Source organism: Podarcis pityusensis, assembly GCF_964106645.2.
Source record: "Podarcis pityusensis genome assembly, chromosome: 2".
Lineage (NCBI taxonomy): Eukaryota > Metazoa > Chordata > Lepidosauria > Squamata > Lacertidae > Podarcis > Podarcis pityusensis.
This window is the reverse complement of record NC_138029.1, coordinates 27,424,692-27,446,227: the sequence shown is the minus strand read 5'-3', so window position 1 is coordinate 27,446,227 and position 21,536 is coordinate 27,424,692. Positions and strand designations below refer to the sequence as shown.

The following is a 21,536-nucleotide window of genomic DNA, read 5'->3' as shown; positions in this document are numbered from 1 at the left end:
AGTCGTGCTCCAGCGGCGCAGTGCCAGCAGGAGGCCCCATTAGCTAAAGTGGTGCTTCAGGTTAAGAACAGACCTCCAGAATGAATTAAGTTCTTAACCCGAGGTACCACTGTATTTTAAAATAATTAGGGTTGCCATATTTCAAGAGCCTGAGCCCAAACCCGACCTTGGCCGTCCTCACCGGAGCTGTTGCTACTAACCACTTACCTTTCTTGTTGGGCCCACTCTGTATCTCCTCCCAGAAAGGTAGGAGAAGAGGTATGTTTATATATTACATGTATATATACCTTTCCTCTAAGCAGCTCAAGGTAATGTGCAAAGTTCCCTCTCCACCTGTTCATTTTATCATCACATTATGAGGCTGAGAGTTGGGTCACCCAGTGCGGATTTGAACCTGGACCTCCTTGGTTCTAGTCCATCCCTCTGACCACTACACTACACTGTCTCATTACAGTTGCTGCTCTTACTGCTCGCTAGACAAGGGCAGGTGAACAAGAAGCACCAGTCAGGAGGATTCAGGGATTGGCAGTTGGCCCCTAGTGGGGCATGGTCCTCAGCGGATACCTGGCAGTGCCAACCCCCTGGGTGCTTGTCCTGGTGCAAGTGCATTTTGTGTTTCGCTTCTAAGTAGGCCTCTCTGTAGCAAGAACAAACACAGGGCATGTTAATACAAATGGTTTAGTCTGTTGAACAAACTTTGCTCTGATGGAGGAGTTTAAAGTGAGGAAAGAATAAGCATATGGCCTTCTCATTAAAGAAGAGTTTGTGTACCCTTAGCTTTGCAAATTATGTAATGGGGCCCACTTTTCCCTTTGCAGCGGATGCCTTTGTCACCCGCAGTTTGTTATTGTCACTTGTCTTCCAGAATTCTAGAACATTGTCATATGATTTTACTGAGTCTGATGGAGATTTAAATGTGTGTGTAACCAGAGCACAATGCAAGATACACCCTCCTGAATATGAAAACCACAAATGCCATACAAATATAGGAGGCAGTTTTCTATTGAATCAGACAAGTCCATCTCACCATATTTACTTGCTCTGGCAGTGTAAATCCTAGACTTGGGGAAAGACCTCTGCTTAACTCCTGAGGTGCCTTAACTGGAGATGCATTCAAGGCTGGTGCTCTGCCCCTGAGCTTCAGGTTCTTCAGATGGGATTCACTTGTGTGCATGTAATACAGGAATGCTGGCCTTCTGGGTGTTGCCAGGCATTCCTTAGGTTAAGAGGCACCCTTGAATTCAGGGATAATAACCAGTGTGCTGCCCTTGAAGATGCTGTTGGACTAAAACTCACATTGGCCCCATCCAGCATTGTCAGTGATTAAGGTTGTTGGGAGTTGCGATCTAACAGTATGTGATAGGCACCACATTGGTTACCTCCGATTCACCTCCATAAAGCAGGCAAGTAGCTTTGGCTATAAAGGTAAAGAGACCCCTGACCATTAGGTCCAGTCGTGACCGACTCTGGGGTTGCGGCACTCATCTCGCTTTATTGGCCAAGGGAGCTGGTGTACAGCTTCTGGGTCATGTGGCCAGCATGACTAAACCGCTTCTGGCGAACCAGAGCAGCGCATGGAAACACTGTTTACCTTCCCGCCGGAGCGGTACCTATTTATCTACTTGCACTTTGTTGTGCTTTTGAACTGCTAGGTTGGCAGGAGCAGGGACCGAGCAGCGGGAGCTCACCCCGTCGCGGGGATTCGAACTGCCGACCTTATGATCGGCAAGCCCTAGGCTCTGTGGTTTGACACACAGCGCCACCCGCATCCCTGCTTTGGCTATAAATGGCTATAAATTTGTGGCCATCTAGACTATTAGATCTCAGAATACAGAAAAGTGCATTGTCTTCCTGAACTCCTGTTTCCTTGGGATATCCCTTTTGCCTGCAGGCTCCTGCTCTTCCTTTTTTTTTTTTTTGCACCTGGCTCAACATATCTGATCCTTGCAGCAGCAAGCTAGCACAGGTAATCCACACAGCGGCAAGCCAGCAAAATTGGGAGTGCATGCTGTATAAAACCCCCATGCAAATTGGTACGTATTTTTAGGTGCCACTTTTCAGCTCCGAAGTGCTGTTCTGGCAGCACGGGAAGATGCTTTTGTGCAACTCTTAATTGCCCCAGGGAAATCTCCTCCCCATTAAGAACTACATTATCGCCATGAAACCCTTTCGAAAGCAATTGGTAGAGAGCAGATTTTGGGTACAGTTCTGCTTTTGACAAGGGACATATCAGGCCAAATGGTTTCGACTCCCTCTTTCACACACCTTTTATGATATTTGCCTTTGCTTCCTTCTGTTGATAGCACTGCTACAAATCACTCTCCCCATGGTGAAATATCTCGATCCTGGCAGTTGTATTTGCAAGTCCTAGTCATGTGACTAGGACATGTGACGGGGGCAATTTTCCCAGTAGTGATGTATGGAAGTGAGAGCTGGACCATAAAGAAGGCTGATCGCTGAAGAATTGATGCTTTTGAATTATGGTGCTGGAGGAGACTCTTGAGAGTCCCATGGACTGCAAGAAGATCAAACCTATCCATTCTGAAGGAAATCAGCCCTGAGTGCTCACTGGAAGGACAGATCGTGAAGCTGAGGCTCCAATACTTTGGCCACCTCATGAGAAGAGAAGACTCCCTGGAAAAGACCCTGATGTTGGGAAAGATGGAGGGCACAAGGAGAAGGGGACGACAGAGGACGAGATGGTTGGATAGTGTCTTCGAAGCTACCAGCATGAGTTTGACCGAATTGCGGGAGGCAGTGGAAGACAGAAGTGCCTGGTGTGCTCTGGTCCATGGGGTCACGAAGAGTCCGACACGACTAAACGACTCAACAACAACAAAGCCATGTGACTCTCTCATCCACATCTAGTTTTCCCTGTCCAGTTTCTTAGAGACTACTGTGGGGAACATGGAGAATGGCTGTATACCGTATTGGCCCAAATATAAGCCACACCCTAAAAATTGAAGGGGGGAGAGAAAAAGAAAAAATACCAGGCCTGCTTCCAGGGGGAGCCACACCACTTTGCCAGTGGCACTGTTGCCCCACGCTTCCGGCTGCTCTCTAGGGGCCATCAAAACAAGGGGGGGAGGCCACCCCCTTTCGTTCTGACGGCTCGAGGGAGGTTTTGGAGTGGCGGGTGGCCGCACTCCCGAGCTGCTTCGGTGGGGGTGAGCCGCCCCGCTTTGCCAGTGGGGTAAGGTCCCGGATATAAGCCGTGCTTTAACTTTTCACAATCAGAATTTTTTGGGGGGGGAGTGTGGCTTATATTCGGGCCAGTGCGGTAATTGGGGGCAAATTGCACGGAGAGTCCTTGCAAATGCTGGATGGGAATCATCACTGGATATGGGGAGTCCATTTTCAGAGACCTCCCACATGGTGACATGCTCAATCCTCTGACTCTAAAGCAGGTCTGCACAGCCCATCACTTGTGGCTTGCTCAAAAACCCTCCTATTTCTGTTTTTGCCATCCCAGGCAGTCCCGGCAACAGCAAATACTTGACACTTACTGAATCCCTGAGAGCTTCTGTGCATGGTTGGCAGGTTGCATTGAGCTTGCAAGTTATGTGTGCACCTGCTCTAAGAGTCAGCTGAGCTGCTACACTTGCCATGGGGACCAACATCCTTGTAGGGAGCATGTAGCTGTTTCATGTAGTGGAACACATCACGTGACTCAACCCATTGTCATGGATGTACGGGGAAACTTGTACGTGTAGGATGTCATGTGCAACATTCATGTGTTCAGTTCCACTAAATTCACCCTGGGAATTGGTAGTGGGGCTGTCTAGATGGCTCCAATACCAAGAATAGTAGAACTTTCCCCTAATGCCAGGCTTAAAGTATTAGTACAGTATTGCGATCTGGCATATCTTCTTAGGACAACTGAACTGCCATCTTGTGTAGAATAACTAAGATTGTTCCTTTTAGTCAATTTAACCAATTCAACTTTTTTAAAATTTTATTTATTTATTTATTTATTTATTTATGTTGCACTACATATATGAAATATTTACATAGTGTTATATATACATTATATTTGTAAATTCACATTTTCACATATCATTATGTACCAACATTTAGTAATTTCTTATTTGATTATTTCTTGCCTTATGTCTTCCTTCCATCCGTGCGCGACTTCCTTGTTTTTATTTTATAACTTTTATTGTGATTGTATTTTTGTATCTTACATACATTCTTGTATATCTGTTTCACTTAACTTTGTCACCAATCACCAATTCAGCTTTTTTTTACACCAACAAATGTTGTGTTCTGAGAGCAGTGTCCCCATGCTATCCTTTTTAAATTCAAAGCATAATCTGGTGCTTCTCCCCTCCTCTCCCTCTTTTCCTGTATCTGAGCCATGTTTGTGGCTTTCTAATGGCTGGTCCAGCCAGAAGAACGCAATGCCTGACTGGATATAGTGAAGTGCTGCTTATGTGAGATGTGTTCCTAGAAAGAAAGGGAAGCAGCTGAGTTGTGAAATGATGTCTGTAGGATTCCCAGATCCTACTTCCCCTAACTCTTCAGTCAGCTCCTCTAACCTTCAGTGGACTTTGGGAGCAAAGTTTGCTCTACATACATTACACGAGCAGGTCCAGGAGTCCATTGTTAATATCTTGAGTGGGGTGGGGGCAAGCAGGCTGCTGCTCTAGTAGGGTGAAGAGACACTGAGATGGTGAAAAGGGGAAAGAGTTGTCCTGGCTCTGTGATGACTGCCTGACTACTCTTGAAGGGTCTTCAGTGAAGAAGATCCAAAACACCACGAGGAGACTTGAGGAGGGAGCAGACAGACTTAATGACAGTGCTGATAATAAGGGATGCCTCTTGCATTCTATGGGATGCTTATATTCTGCTTTAAGCAAATTTTGTCAGTCCTTTGGGGGCCACATACTTACAGTGTCTTTACTGGCCAATGTGGCTTCCATGTGTCTCCCTCCCTCCCACTGACTAGATCAAGCTTTCCAAACACAATACATTGGGTTAACACAATATTATAGACTGTCTGACCTCGAAACTGGCCACCAGCCGGGCTGCCTGTTTAAATTTTTTCATAATGTCTTGGCGTTCAATGGAGCTTTTCTTGGCAGATTCTAATATTAGGGGATGGTTTGTTAAGCTTCACTTACCCTCTAGCTTTCTCCAAGTAACAGCGTGATTGTCACAGGATCCTGTCTCAGTTGTTGCTCAACTGCAGATGGAAACAAGAGGCTCCATTCTTTTCTCTGTCACCCGCCCCAAATAAAGAGGTAGAAGAGGGGAGTTGCCCTTCTCTTTCTTTACTTCTAGATCATGAGACTGGGCAGTAAAGGAAGTGTGCAACACAACAACCTCCAGGTATGTCTTATTCTTTGGATCATTCTGGAACGTTAAACTTCAGCTAAGGAGAATAACATCTTTCACAGTTGAATTTTCTGTGAGAGAGAGGTCTCATACAAAAGGCAAAGGCTGCTGTGGTTGAGTAGGAAACTTCTTCATCCATCAGGGTAAGGAGGCTTTGGTGCAAGACTGTTGAGCTGTCCCCTAGCCATAAGTGCACAGGGCAATGAGTCCAGAATGCTTTCACATTATCCCTAATGGTATTACAGTATAATACTCTCTTAGAATAAAGTCTTTATTAGATGGCTCTGGAACGTGAGATCTGTGCATTTCATTATGGATGATTCGACTTTCCTCTTCAGATAAGTGTGAGCATATATGTTAGAATTGGACTAAATGTGGCTAGAAATGCCCACTTCATTAGATTTATTACCTGCCCATCGCCACAAGTTTCCAGAGTTGGGCTTGCAGCAGTCCCAAAGGTTTGATTATTGCATTCATTTAAAATGATAGCTTCAAACAGCTTTGCTAACATTGTGTCTTGCAGGCTCTCGGTGCTATAAGCAAGGTAAATGTTGAAGAACCGGTGTTGAGACCTAGAACTCAAAACAGAGTCATGATCTGCATGATTCTGTAACCTTGCACTGTGTGTACCAGTCTTGTTGAGAAGTGCTGTGATGCATCAGAACCCTTTTGCTTTCTCGTTCCACTTTCTGCCCTTCCCTAGCACAAACAATGAGTGATAGGTGAGCAGGGAGACCCCTGGGGGAAAGAGGAGAAGGCAAGGGGATGCAGCTCCGCAAAACAGGCTGAGCATAGAGGGGGAGGAACAGTCAGGCAGCTGGAAGAAGACTATGGGAGAAATCCCTGTGGCTCTGCTACTGTAGAGTGGAGAATGTCAGTTCTCATTTGCCCGCATCTGAAATCCTCCCATGTCTTGATGGCAGATGAAAGGGTATGAGAGTGGACCGTTACAGACAAGTAACTCTTTCTGCTTCATGGAGTTGAGCACTAATTTGATTCACTTGCTGTAACTCAGATTGCCATAAAGGTGAGAGATTTGCATGGCATGCAGACCTGAGTTCAAATCCTATAGCCTTGCCCTTGTGCCATTTTTCTGTGAAATGGGGCCACTAATGGCCTAGCTAAGTAGCTTTTAAAGATAAATGTAGGCAACAATTGTTAAAGTAAAAATGTATGCAAATAATAAACTTTTGCTTCTTCTGCCTGACAGGTTTTTATTGATATATATATAGCCAAAAAACAAATACAGAATTGTAAAGAAACATGACATGCAGTGTATCCCACTCCCCATCCCTCTTATAACATATCAGTTGTTGTTGTTTAGTCGTCTAGTCGTGTCTGACTCTTCGTGACCCCATGGACCAGAGCACACCAGGCACTCCTGTCTTCCACTGCCTCCCGCAGTTTGGTCAAACTCATGCTGGTAGCTTCGAGAACACTGTCCAACCATCTTGTCCTCTTTCGTCCCCTTCTCCTTGTGCCCTCAATCTTTCCCAGCATCAGGGTCTTTTCCAGGGAGTCTTCTCAATCGGTGGTCAAAGTACTGGAGCCTCAGCTTCAGGATCTGTCCTTCCAATGGTACAGGTTAATAGATATTAATATGTTTCTACTTCCCCTTACAACATTACTCAAGACTTAATTTGATCTAGTCCATTTCTGCTTTTGAAGAAGGCAAAACTGTTTGGTCTCTTCATTGGAAGCTTCTGTGAAATCAACCAGCTTGCTTCATATGATCTGCTGGGCAATGACTGCATTGTAGATGCATTATATTGAAAAGGAGCCTTGAAGCAAATGTCTGGCTCCAAATCCCTCTCAATGTTGACTCTTCATACTTAACCATAAACACTGACACCCCCTGAGTCACAATGCTTGCAGGGCCATTCCTAAGGTTATCACTGGGCCAGATTTTTTCTATTTACCTAGCCTAACTGGTTCTTCCCCTCCACCCTGTGACCCATCATGTATTTGGCGTTGGGTGTTGTGTTTTGTTTCTGTAATTCTGCAGTAGACAGATGGAGTTGTGACTCTTTCCTGTCTGGGAGAGACTGCAATGCTAGACTCCCTAGTTTTCATCATTTTTTGCTCTGAGTAACTAATTATTTTGTCCGTACTTGCTTATAATGGGTTATGTCACTAGGAGAGGCTCCCCTTGAGGCGTTTTTTTCAAGGAAGTTGCATGCACTTGTTGAAACTCTAGGGAGGGGGATATTTAATAGTAAGTATAGGAGGTGTCTTTGAAAAGATGGGGTTCCTTTCCCACCTGATGAATGCTCCAATGGTTACAATACAAAAATAGATGTGTAGCCTACGTGGATTGCTGTGGTTATGCACTCTTTCTCCTGTTAGCTGGCTGGACTGCAAAGGAGCTGGCCTTTGCTGACGCCTCCTATGTGTGTCACCTGCAAGAGCTGAGTATGCGCTATTGAGTGCATGCACTCCTTGAAACAGCCTAAGTCCAGGCATGCCATTGCACCAAGAGTTATTCGAACTTTCTGGCCCATGAGCACAAGCAGGATTTTGAGAATGTTGTGGGAGCCATCGCAAAACAGCTGGGATGGGGGAGGCGTGCCCATTTATAAAATGGTGACTGCGGTGTGCATGGCCAGCCACACAATGCTTGTTTCAGGGAAAGCACATTGGCAAGGCAAAATACAGTGGTGCCTCAGGTTACATACGCTTCAGGTTACAGACTCCACTAACCCAGAAATAGTACCTCGGGTTAAGAACTTTGCTTCAGGATGAGAACCGAAATCGTGCTCTGGCGGTGCAGTGGCAGCAGGAGGCCCCATTAGCTAAAGTGGTGCTTCAGGTTAAGAACAGTTTCAGGTTAAGAACAGACCTCCGGAACGAATTAAGTACTTAACCTGAGGTACCACTGTACAAGGAACTGAGCACAAGGTGGGGGTGTGCGGTCTTGAGCCTTGAAATGCAAAACCACTCCAGTGCTCATTTTATAAAACACTTAAAAAAAAAAAAAAGGTCTGTCAGGCAAACCACACATTCCACAGAATGCAAACTTACTTCCTTTCTTACACACATACACACACACACAATCGCAATCTGTTTTTCTCCTCAATCACACACACACACACACACCGGGACACCTTTTCTCCTAAACACCCGTGGCCTGCTCCATTTTTCTTCCTTCGTCCATTAACACTGTGAGGGTTTGGGGAAGGGGGGCAGGGCTTGCAGTCAGGCATAGATGCTCACTTGAAATCTCAGACTGGACATGCCTCTTGGCAGCATCCCATTATAACTGTTCCCTCTGCCGGCGGTGTCCAATTAGAAATGTTCTTCTGCTGGCAGCTGGGTGAAGAGAACACGGCTCTAATTGGACACCATCAACACAGAGAACCGATGGTTCTCTACCCCCTCATTTCCATGCCTGCTGGCCAATCGAAATGGAAGGAGTATCGTAAGCAGCCGACACTGGGATGAGCAAAAAGAAACTCAGGGTTGTTGACCATTGTAGCTCATGATATGACCTAGAGGAGGTTCAAGAGCCTGGTAGGTCTCTGTGGTACTCTGTAGGTACCCATGGGCACCATGTTGCTGTCCAGGATAATAATAATAATAAGAAGAATATTCACCTGCCATTCACCAGCAGATCCCTGCCAGGTTAAAATTAAAAACAGTTAAAACAAGCACAGCAATAGGATGGGTCCTGGAAACAAACATCTTGGTAAAGAGGTTTGTGTTCAGCATTCACTGAAATGCAGGTTGTCCCTGGCTTGTGTATTAAATAGGTAATTCATTCATTAACAAATCTTTATACAGAGCCCAGATTATGCTGAACTGCCACCTTAAGGGTAAAGGTAAAGGGACCCCTGACCATTAGGTCCAGTCATGGCTGACACTGGGGTTGCGGCGCTCATCTCGCTTTATTGGCCGAGGGAGCCGGCGTACAGCTTCCGGGTCATGTGGCCAGCATGACTAAGCCGTTTCTGGCAAACCAGAGCAGCGCACAGAAACGCCGTTTACCTTCCTGCCAGAGTGGTACCTATTTATCTACTTGCACTTTGATGTGCTTTCGAACTGCTAGGTTGGCAAGAGCAGGGACCGAGCAACGGGAGCTCACCCCGTTGCGGGGATTCAAACCGCTGACCTTCTGATCGGCAAGTCCTAGTCTCTGTGGTTTAACCCACAGCGCCACCTGCGTCCCTTGCCCTTAAGGGTAGAGGATTGGAATTAGCCAGTCGCAATTGTCTGTATTTTTCTTGCCTTTAAGGCAGTTATTTGGGGTTTAATTCCTAGCAGAGATGTGTAGAAAGCGGAGGGGTGGGGAAGCTATGCCCCTACAGTGGTCGCCTGGGTGCCGCCACTTGCACCTGTGCGGACGCATGAGGTGGCTGCTGTTTCAGATCTCATGCCACCCTGTTTGGAACCCTGTGCATATAACCTGGGGCTGTGGAACACAGAATTAGGCTACTATTCAGATCAAGCTACAAGGAGAACTCTGTGTGCCTTGAAGCACTTCTTGGAATCATCAGAAGCCTCTGCTATTCATTGGTAATCAAGATTATGACAGAAGGAGAAGCCTGCGTATTCTGTGATGTGGGTCTTCCAAAGCCCACTGTAGTCTCTTGAGGACAGAGCTTTCCAAACTGTGTCGCACAAATGCTCCCCGCACTCCTCCTGGGGCTGGTAAGGGGTTAGTTTAACCTCCAGTTTGCTATGAAACTGAATTACTGTGCCGCGAAATGATGCGTGTCTAAACAGTTCGCCCACTGCCTCTCCCCCGCCCCCCCCCCCAGCTGTAGGGTGGCTGAGTGGGAGGAGGCAGGTAGACTCCAGGGCCCTGTGGTGTGCCCCAGGCGCACTGCCCCAGGCACCCAAGGGGCTTCCTTCACCACTGAGCTCAGTTGGTTAGAGTGTGGTGCTGATAACATCAAGGTTGCAGGTTCGATCCCCATATGGGGCAGCTCCCTATTCCTGCATTGCTGGGTGTTGGACTACACAGGATCCTCCGTGTCCCTTACAACTCTACAATTCTATGATTCTATGGATCATTTCCCCTGCTTTACTCTTCCCACCTTCTGACCATTCCCCACCCAACCACCATATAATGCCCCTAGTCAACCAGCTCTTAGTGAAAAATGCATCTAGGGGAAGCATAAGCTGGTTTGTTAGGCTGCTCTTTTTCTAGAGTTTTGCCCAGGGCCAACTTTGTTTCTGGAGATCACATCAGTTCAAACAAAAAAAAGGTGTTGTGTCAGCAAAAAGCCCAGTTCAGTCATGATTTTTGTTTAATTTTGCCCCTGCTCCCAGCAGTCAGCTATATACCGTATTTTTCGCCCTATAGGACGCACTTTTCCCCCTCCAAAAATGAAGGGGAAATGTGTGTGCGTCCTATGGGGCGAATGCAGGCTTTCGCTGAAGCCTGGAGAGCGAGAGGGGTCAGTGCGCACCGACCCCTCTCGCTCTCCAGGCTTCAGGAAGCTATCCGCAAGCCTTGCGAGCCTGCGGGAGTTCCCGCCGGGCTCCCACGGCTTGCGGAGAGCTGCCTGCACCCCGAAGCCCGGGTGCGCTGAGCAGTCACGCCCAGGCTTCGGGTAGCTCTGCGCAAGCTGTGGGAGCCCTCCCACAGCTTGCGCAGAGCTGCCTCTTATCCCGAAGCCGGGGCGCGCTGAGCAGTCACGCCCGGGCTTCGGGTAGCTCTGCGCAAGCCGTGGGAGGGCTCCCACGGCTTGCAGAGAGCAGCCTGTTCTGGGGGCTGGGGTCGGGGGAAGCTCGGGCTTCCCCCGCCCAAGCCCCGCGCCTGGGGGGAAAATAATTTTTTTTTCCTTTATTTCCCCCCCAAAAAAACTAGGTGCACCCTATGGGCCAGTGTGCCCTATGGGGCGAAAAATACGGTAGTCCTCTCTCGGTCTCTCGCTATAACAATATAAAAATACAAGATTAAAAATCATTGGTGACATCAAATATGCCTTTTAAATCCGACACAAAAGGCACCCAAGGACCCCCCACCGCTTTAAGAGGCATTATTTTAAAAGAAGCTTCAAGCAGGCAAGGCAGGAAGAGAAAGGTGCATGGAAGAAAACACAACCATTCCAGTCGATCCAGTTGTAGCTACTTACAAATAGATTTCTGACCTGCCCATGTGTAGCATAGCAGTGCTGAAGGTCAGCTGGCTCAGGTGGTCTCTGATTGACAGAAGGGCACTTGCCGCATTGGGGAGATGGACCATCGCAGTGCTATTAACAAAAATATCCCCCCCCCCTTTTTTTCCTGCTAAACGGAAATCTTGTGTACCGATGGGAAGACATTACCTCTCTGCTTTAACGTGATGGCGGGCAGGCTGGCTGGTGTAGGACACGACTGTATGGTACCCAAATCCTTCAAAAACAGGAGCTAAGTGTTGACATCTGCTAGGAAGAAAGCAGGGCCTCTTCGTTCTCCGGCCCTCTGGCCGCCTACTCCAATACGGTACTCGGGTTGAGTGGCAGAGTTCGAACTGTGTTCTCAAGAGCTTTAAGTCCCTATTAAAAATAGATTTTAATTTTTTATTTGTAACCATAGGAAACCATTAAATGTTTGCCAAGATACCATAAGCAGAAAATTCAGTACCTCTATCCTAGTTAATCTGCAGGAATTTTTTGTAAGTTTCAGGTAGGACCTGTGCCTAGCTTTTTAAGCAGGCTCAGTGTAGTTCTACCCCGATTATAATACATAAGCCTCATGAAAATGATTAAGGCTGCCATCAACATGGTTTTAAACTAAAGTGGTACCTTGGGTTAAGAACTTAATTCGTTCTGGAGGTCTGTTCTTAACCTGAAACTGTTCTTAACCTGAGGTACCACTAGCTAATGGGGCCTCCCGCTGCCACCGCACCGCCAGAGCACGATTTCTGTTCTCATCCTGAAGCAAAGCTCTTAACCCGAGGTACTGTTTCTGGGTTAGCGGAGTCTGTAACCTGAAGCGTCTGTAACCCGAGGTACCACTGTATAGTGGCAAAACTAACTTTGTATATACTCTTAAGGGGTTTTTTGTGGGCAGGGGGCATGTAATGAGAGCTGAGATCCTCAAAAAGCTCAACTCTGCCAGTATGCATTTTGTATTTTTGTGCATACAGTGGTACCTCTGGATGCGAATGGGATCTGTTCCGGAGCCCCGTTCGCATCCTGAGGAGAATGTAAGACACGTCTGTGCGTGCGCAGGGTTGCGTTTTGCTGCTTCCGCGCATGTGCGTGATGTCATTTTGAGCGTCTGCGCGAGTGGCAAAACCCAGAAGTAACGCGCTCCGTTACTTCCGGGTCGCCGCAGAATGTAACTTGAAAACGCTCAACCTGAAGCACATTTAACCCGCGGTATGACTGTAGTTGCACAGAATAACCCTCCCAGCCCCCCAAAAGCTTTGCCAGTTTCCTACATGTATCTCATGCTGCAGAGGTTTTGCAGCCTGATCTAGATGGTTGCAGTGGGACTTCTTGGCTTTCACAGCTAGGAATGGGAGCTACAGCTGAAGCGAGCCCTTTTGAGGCTGGCAGAGTGAGCCTCCTGTATTTCTTTTCATGCATCCTCAGATCTGAACTTCTCTTCCGCCTCCTGAAAGTGTCGGTTTCAGCTGGCTTTTGTAACTTCAGTTGAAATGAAAGTGTGCTTTGATTTGCACCTACCCACTGCTAGAGTTTGCAGACCACAAATTGCTTACCCCCGAATAGTAAAATGCAGAACTTGCGGGTTTTGAAATTGGCACATTTCACACGGGGGCTTGACAGCGTGGTTGAATGGAGAGTGGTGATCCTCAGCCACATTCTTTCCTATAGGCAGGCTCCTTTGCCAGCATCGTTGCTTTTCTGTGAGAATTTGGCAAAACTGCAGCTGCATCAAATCTTCACACTCTCACACACCCCACTTTCTGTTACTGCTCCAGTATCTGGGGGGGGGGGAGTGGGGCAGGCTTTCTTCTCCCCTGATGACATCACAAAGGACAAATTAAGCCAATAATAATACAGTGGTACCTCAGGTTAAGTACTTAATTTGTTCCGGAGGTCCGTTCTTAACTTGAAACTGTTCTTAACCTGAGGTACCACTTTAGCTAATGGGGCCTCCCGCTGCCGATGTGCGATTTCTGTTCTCATCCTGAGGCAAAGTTCTTAACCTGAGGTACTATTTCTGGGTTAGCGGAGTCTGTAACCTGAAGCGGATGTAACCTGAAGCGTATGTAACCTGAGGTACCACTGTAATAATTTTATTATTTAAACCCTGCCTATCCGGCTGGGTTTCCCCCAGCCAATGGTTTGCCCTCTGTTTAAATGGGGCGGGCGGAGAGAGAGTGAATACTCCCACTGCTGATGTTGTGTGCTTGCTTTGACCATGAAGATGCACAGAACCATAGCTGCAAGCTCAGGGGTACAGCATTTGCCTTGGATGCAGGAGGTCTCAAGTCCCTGTCTCCTCAGCATCTTCAGGGTAGGCCCACCTGGGAAAGAAACCAGGAGAGCTAATTTGCCGGTCCATGGAGAAGAGACTGAGCAAGACAAAGGGAAGTTCTGACTCAATATAAAGCAGCTTCCCTACGCTGCTTCAGTTTCAGTGGAGTTGGCAAAAGGACGATAAGTGCAGAAAGTCAGAGCGTACCCCACCATTTTGTGAGTGGCGAGCTCTTTGTCCTCCTGTATCAACGATGCAAGCATGTGTTCTTTTAAAAGTTTGTGTGTCCGCTGTTGGCTTGTTCCGGATCTGGCTGGCTTCGCGCTCTCTTTCTCTCTTTTGTAGTCCCCTTTCATAGCCTGCTCTGATGTCTGTTTTCAATTCCTTCAGCATCTGTGTGTCTGCTTTCTATTCTCTTCAAAATCCCAAGAGTCTTCACTCCCCTTCCCCCATGTAGCTTAAAAAAAACACAGACACACAAACTTGAGGATGCCTTAGCCAGCCTTGTGAACTGCGCTTTAAAAAGAAAGAAAGAAAAGAAAATGCAGAAATATGTGAGTCACAGCTTAAAATCTTATACCTTTTTTGGCAGTACTCTTGTGTTCGTTTTGGATGTCTTCCCCCCTTAACTTTAGTCTTCTTCAAAGCCTCTGGTGAACTGTTAGTTCAAAATGACAAGGGTATTTCTTTGTTCTGGTATTCTGGAATATGTTATAGTTCTCCTGTGCACTGTCAAACTATTCAGCTCATGGTAGGGCAGCTGTTTGTAGCGGAATGAGACTTGCTACACCACCTTTTGCCCCCCCTTTTTCTTTTTTTGTTCCAGGTTGGGTACACTCACTGCCATTCTGGGTATTTGCTTCTAATCTTCATGACTTAAGGGTAACTATGAAGGCATGTTAATAATTGATACAACTCTGTCAAATACTGCAGAAGCTTGCTTTGGATCTGGGGTGGGGACTTTTGTGATATCTACTGTTGTTGTGCTGGGATGCGGGTGGCGCTGTGGGTTAAAACCACAGAGTCTAGGACTTGCCGATCAGAAGGTCGGTGGTTCGAATCCCCGCGACGGGGTGAGCTCCTGTTGCTCGGTCCCTGCTCCTGCCAACCTAGCAGTTCAAAAGCACGTCAAAGTGCAAGTAGATAAATAGGTACCGCTCCAGCGGGAAGGTAAACTGTGTTTCTGTGCGCTGCTCTGGTTCGCCAGAAGTGGCTTTGTCATGCTGGCCACATGACCCGGAAGCTGTACGCCGGCTCCCTCAGCTAATAAAGCGAGATGAGCACCGCAACCCCAGAGTCGGTCACGACTGGACCTAATGGTCAGGGGTCCCTTTACCTTTACGTTTACCTTACTGTTGTTGTGATAACTCTTAGAGAGGTCAGAAATGGTTGGACCATGTGCAGAGGCCCCATAGAATTAACTTTTAACCCAGGGAAGAGTTTTAATTTGACAGTGACTGAGAACCATGGCTTGTGGTGCAATGCTGTACCCATTTACCTGAGAGTAAATGCCATTGAAATCAATAGGACTTCCTCCTGACTGGATATGTATAGGATTGCACAGTGGAAGGAAATTAGCCGTGGGCCAGTCATTGGACAAGTTGCCTAATGGAGCTGCTTCTTGGCTAATGATTATCCAGCTTATTTCATAATTTGTCTTGTATAACTAGATCAGGTCTTAGTATCTCAGCTTCAGAATGTGCGCTAGCTTGTGAAATGAGGAAGCCGGGCTGATTTGGGTCGTGTGATCTCTTGTTGACAAATCCACACAGGTTGCTGATTTACTTTTGTTTTCCTCTATGTACGTACACACCTTTTTTTAAAAAAAAAAAGTACCGGTATTCAGATTATTTTTGGGTCTAAAAACTTTGATACTAACCAATTTAGCATTATCAGGCTTTTTTCCCCTTTCTATTTCTATCTGAATGTGCACCCCACCACCTTTTGAAAACATGGCTGTTTTAATATGCTGGCTTTTCATTGATACCTGCAGCTGCATGTAAATCACTTTTGTTGAACAAGTGGGGCGATTTCTTGCTAGTGGGGTACCAACGCTTCTCCAGTATCAGTAGCATGCTGTCAATACATTGAACTGGCGTGGGGGACACCTGCAAGGAGAAAAGCCTTTCTTAATTATAGCTGCTTTCCCTACAAGCCAAAGGATCCATATAATCAGTGCTAGAATTTCCCTTCTAGTCTGTTTCATTGCCAAAGGGAACTTTCTACCACCTTACAAACACACACACACCTCCCCCCTCACCCCAAGAAGGAAGAGAATATTTGACTTGCGGGAGTGCATACGTTTCAAAGAAATTGAATTTTAAAAATTAATCAAACAAGAAATCATTGTTCAATTGGTGAAGTAACTCTTTGTGGCAGTAGGAAGCCAGTGTGGATTTGCTTCCCTTTAATGACCACACACAAAAAGTGAATAGTTCTATATTCATATGGCACACTCATATAACCTTTTTAAAAAAACAACAGCACCCCACAACAAACCCTTCTATTGCTCTAGGCATGGTGCACGGAGAACATTTTACTAGGTACTAGGCATTGGCACTGACCAGTAGGTGCCCAGCGCAACCAGCTGATTGGCATCGATTGTGGCAGTGTTGGTTGTGTTGCTGGCAACCATTTCAGCTCTCTCCCCTCCTCCCTGGGCACTGCTTAAAGGTAACCTGTAGAAACCAGTTTGACCACAGAGCAGGACAGAAACAAAACATGGGGAGGAATGTGTGTATTTGTAGGAAGTGTGTATTGTGGGCAACAATAGTTCTGCTTTGCTCAAGGTCCCCAAGAAGTTAGCATCTATACCATGGGTAGGCAAACTAAGGCCCAGAGGCCAGATCAGGCTCAATCGCCTCCTAAATCCGGCCCGTAGACGGTCTAGGGAATCAGCATGTTTTTACATGAGTAGAATGTGTCCTTTTATTTAAAATGCATCTCTGGGTTATTTTGGGGGCCTGCCTGGTGTTTTTACATGAGTAGAAAATGTGCTTTTATTTAAAATGCATCTCTGGGTTATTTGTGGGGCATAGGAATTTGTTCATTTCCCCCAAAATATAGTCCGGCCCCCCACAAGGTCTGAGGGACAGTGGACCAGCCCCATGCTGAAAAAGTTTGCTGACCCCTGATCTGTACTAATGCCAAATCTCCTGGTGTGAGGAACGCTCTAAGGGGTCACAGACCTCTGTTTCAGATATATATCTGTCAGGAGGCTCTGCAGTCAAATGAGCAGGGCTTTATCTGGAGTGGGAACGGGCGAAGATGGGTGAAGAACAGCACTCCACCTCGTGTAAGCTATGCTTCTGAGAGAAGAGGGGTTGGCGGTGCCTGTCTCAAATATTCCTTAGTTTATTGCAAACATGCGCCTCAGCTATGTTCTCTAGGAGCAGACAGGCATTCATTACTGCCTCATTCCTTTCCCTGCCTATGATGGCTGCTCCACTGAGCATGCAAAACTGCCTCGGAGCAGTAAATCAAAAGTGAAGGGAGAAGATTTCTGCAAGCGTGGGGGGAAGGGGAGAGCCATCTTCTGATGCCCCTGTTTTGAACCATGCTTTCCTACCCCACTGAGCTATTTTCACGTAACTCCCTCCCCTAGAGCTTTCCAGCACAACTGCCCTTTTCTGGTTTGCATCTAGCGGAGCCGCCCTCAGTGCAGCTGCATTTTTTGGTGAAATTAGAAGTGCTCATCTCATGGTTGTCCCCCATTCCATTGAATAAAGCCACCACGCAGGGCAGAGAATAGTCTTGTAGGAGCAATTACCCTGTGCCTCCCATGCGACAGGGAGCATGGTAGCACATAGCACTGTACTTGAGCATTTAACCCCTGGTGTATGTTGAAGGGGAAGGTGGAGCTGGGGAGCATTTTTCAAGGGCCACATTCCCTTGTGAGTAACCTCCCAGGGCTACGTGCCAGGGGTGGGCAGGGCTATAGGCAAAGGTGGGTGGAGCAACAGAGGTGGTTCTTACCTTCAGCGTTTGAAATTAGCCAGGCGCATTTTGCACCTGGCTATCAGCCTCTTGCGACCAAGTGAAGATGCCTGGGCGCCAGGATGGCTGGCGCATGACATCTTCACCATCTGGAGGTGCATGCCTGGGGATCATTGGATCATGACTAATACCACACCCTGTCATTCTATCAGTTATGTCTTATCTGCACAATCAGATTTAATTTCAGGAACCAAAATGCTTTGTCTGTGTAGCCTGAGCAGGAGCAGCGTACAATGTTAATTGTTGTAGCTTGTCTTCCCAGTGCCCTGCTTATAGTTGTGAAGAATATACATAATGTTATGAGTGGCCCATGCCACCATTAAGAAAAAGAGGTCAGAATGGGCCAGTATATATGTGGGCTGTCCCTGGATCAAATGACTTTCCTTCTTTTACATTCTCAAAGTTCTGAATCTATCTCCAGGTTGTCCTCTGAATGAGCCAGATATTTAGCTGAGAATCAAATCGCAGTCAGTCCATCATTTGAAAAATAAAGACTTGAGAACCTCTTGCCCCAAAATGGCAACCAGACCTTCCATTTTGGGCGACTGTAACCTTGGTTTAAGGAGCCATTTGGCACCTAACACTGCTTACCTTTGTGCAGTACATTACATTCCAGCCACCCCAAAGTCAGAGGTTTCTATACAAACACACCAACTAGGTAAAAGTACTTGAGGAGGGAACAGGACAGGGTTGGAGAGGGGTTTAGGCATTACCTGAGGGAGTGTTTCGCAGGTTGGATGGAGAGCCCCACCGTAGATGGTGCCCTCTCATGCCCCCATTAAAGGAACAGAGCAAACAGCACCTCTGTTGTCTTGAGGAGACCTAACCCTCTCTTCCTTTCTTATGTCTGTGTTTTAGGCTTGGACTGTTTGAAGGCCATCAAGAGGCTTGAGGCCTACCTGTGAGGCTGCAGGAGTGCAATCTGCTCCACCCACAACTGAACAGGACCTCACCGTCCCCACCACCCTGACTCCTGTGCAAAAGAGCTCTCACGCTTGTTGCCAAAATGCCTATTTTGAAGCAGCTGGTGACAAATTCCGCCAACTCCAAACGCCGCTCTCGGGCCGACCTGACGGCAGAGATGATCAGCGCTCCCCTTGGTGACTTCCGCCACACCATGCACGTGGGACGAGCTGGTGATGCTTTTGGGGATACCTCCTTCCTCAACAGCAAGGCTGGGGAGGGGGAACAGGAAGCCGCTGAGGAGACAAGTTCCTCATCCAAACCAGGCCTGCTGTCACGCAAGTTCCGCAGCAGCAAGCGGTCTCAGTCCGTCACCCGGGGCGACCGGCGGGATATGCTGGGCTCTCTGAGGGACTCTGCCATTTTTGTGAAGAATGCCGTCTCCCTCCCTCAGCTTACTGAGAAGGAGACGGACAGGAGTGGTGGGAAGCAACTGCCCAAGAGCCTTTCCTCCAGCCCTGTCAAGAAAGCCCCTGAGGAGAAGACCCCTGAAGAAAAGCACATGAACGGTGCGGCAGCCGCTCTTAGCTCTGGGCCCCACAGTCCTGGCTTGGAAGAGCGGGCCTTTGGTGACATAACGGACCTGCCCTTGGTAGTGCCTAAGGGCAGCTACGGCATGAAGCACGCAGAGTCCATCATGTCTTTCCATATTGACCTGGGGCCCTCCATGTTGGGGGATGTCTTGAGCATCATGGATAAGGACCCATGGGAGCAAGAGGATTCTGGTTATCATGGTGCAGAAGACCCCCAGAGGGAGGCAGGCCCTGCGGAGGCATTGACAGGCCACTGGCTTGGCCAGGAAAGCAAGCTCCCCCAGGATTCCTTGGTTCAGTCGGATGACAACAGAGCAGCAACCTACAGCCCTGGATCTGCCCGCAGCATTACCAGCCGCCTGACAATGGACAGCAGCTCCATCTCGAGCGGCACCTCTGTGGGAGAGGAACAGCGTACTTTAGTCTCCAGGGGACAGAACCAGGGCGTTCCAGAGCATACGAGGCAGGACGCTGCTAAACAGCCAGAAAAGGAATTCTCCTTCATGGATGAGGAAGACGACGAGATAAGAGTATAAGAAAGGTGACTGGAGCCTTTACACTTGGCTTGGCTCAAGAAGGAAAAAATTTCAACAGATTCTGGAATAAATTGTGGTGCGGAAAAAGTTGAATGCTCTTGACCCCCTTTCTCAATCTTCAGTTTTCAACACCATCATTCCGTTGAACAGACAGTTGAAGAAAGATGGTGTTTTCTTTTGCTTAGTTTTCTGTGTTTTTTGGGGGGGGGGGGACTGAGACAAGGAACAGGTGGGAGGAATTCACATTTAAATGGCCTCTTTAAAATATTTTGGGTGATTCCAGAGTCAAAGGCATAAAAGACAACACTTGAGCATATTTGAAGAAACATTCTTCCCAGGAGAGAACTTGGAGTGTAATGAAACAGGTTAAACAAAAGCAAAAGCAGGCCAAGAGTTATTTACTGGCTGTTCAAAGCAATATAGAGCTGAATACTAGAGCAAAGCTCAAAAGAACTAGTTTCCCTATTAATATATATATTTTTCCTTTACATTTTTACTAGTACTTATTATTATTATTTTCTAATTGCCCAGGAGAATACCATTCTGGACCTATCACAACATTGAAGGATGCAATATATTTGTAGAGAGCAAAAAAAGATGGAAGCTTGAAATAACCAGACCCTCCAAATCTTACATGTTTCGGAAGCTAAGCGTTCTCTCCCTGTGGGCAGGCCTCTGGGAAGATCTACAAACGCTGGAATTTATGCTAGAGATTTCATTCTTGTTTTTTTCAGATCAGAGCTAGAGGAACTCTTTGGGAATACAGATTGTGGGGGTGCGGTGATGGGAGAAGCACAGCTATTTTACCTTTTGCCTTTGCGTTGGGTCCTTCTTTTGGTCTTGTTTTGGGCACACAAGTTGATGCTAGCAATTCTTGGAAGAGCATGACTTAAACCCTCCCTGCCCCTAAATGTTGCCACCTTTGATGGTGGTTATGTGAAACTCTCCCTGTAGTGGAATGTTTTTGGAGAGAAACTTCATTTAGCTCCCAAGGACTGTTTAGAATTCCCCAGTGCGAGGTGAATTTCAAGAGTGGTGGTCAGTCTAGCTGTCCCATTGATAAAGAGAAATCTCTCCCCCCCCCCCTTTTCTGTTTCCAGGCTCTTCCTCCTTTTGTAACACGGACAAGATGTTTGTGTTGCTAGGGAAACTAATGGGGGAATGTGGCTTACCTGCACGCCTACAGGTGTAAACGGAATGTCCCACAAGCAGCCTAACCTGATACAACTTCATCCTTTCTTAGTTGAGACTCTAGAATATCACCAAGGCTGACCGAAGAACAATGATCTTGGCACTCCCCATTCCAGGAACAATGGAGACTCTGCCCTGGTCAGTTCCTCCCCATTGAAATGGCTTTTAGGGCCCTCCCTCCCTGGTTATTTGGGAGCTGCTGCTGACATTCCTGCCTCCTAGAGTTTCAATTTTTCTTTTTCTTTTTTTTTTGCCTTCATTTTGCAGGGCATTAAACACTTAACTCCTGCCTTAATTTTTATTTTTTAACTTTTTGTTCATACTGTATATTAGATTTGCCCATCCCTTTGGGAGTAGGTTTATCTCCCTTCTTCGGATTGTGAATTTGTTGCTTGTGTACAGGTGTTTCGTTGGTGCATTGGATGGAGGACTTTTTAACATGCAAGTATGTTTTTGTTTTAAAATTCAAAGAAATTAAACTATAGTGAAAAACAAACAAAACCACAGACCTTACATCTATTGGGAATGTTTTGTTTTACTTGTGGGAAGGCTGAATGCAAAAAAGGAAGAACTGGTTAGATGGTTGAACTCACGTTACTAAATC

At 46.9% G+C, this 21,536-nt stretch overlaps 1 protein-coding gene across 7 annotated transcripts in view; it reads left to right on the top strand.

Moving 5' to 3' along the window:
- The window catches only part of CDC42EP4 (CDC42 effector protein 4), a 45,136-nt gene extending 23,703 nt beyond the window's left edge, over positions 1 to 21,433 (top strand). For 5 of the 7 annotated variants that reach the window (XM_080994932.1, XM_080994930.1, XM_080994929.1 and 2 more), the window contains one exon: positions 18,568 to 21,433. In XM_080994932.1, the coding sequence (XP_080851058.1) occupies positions 18,716 to 19,741 (1,026 nt within the window). In that variant the 5' untranslated portion in view covers positions 18,568 to 18,715 and the 3' untranslated portion in view covers positions 19,742 to 21,433. The other 2 variants (XM_080994931.1, XM_080994933.1) reach the window with 2 other exon arrangements.
- The last annotated feature ends 103 nt before the right edge of the window (positions 21,434 to 21,536 follow it).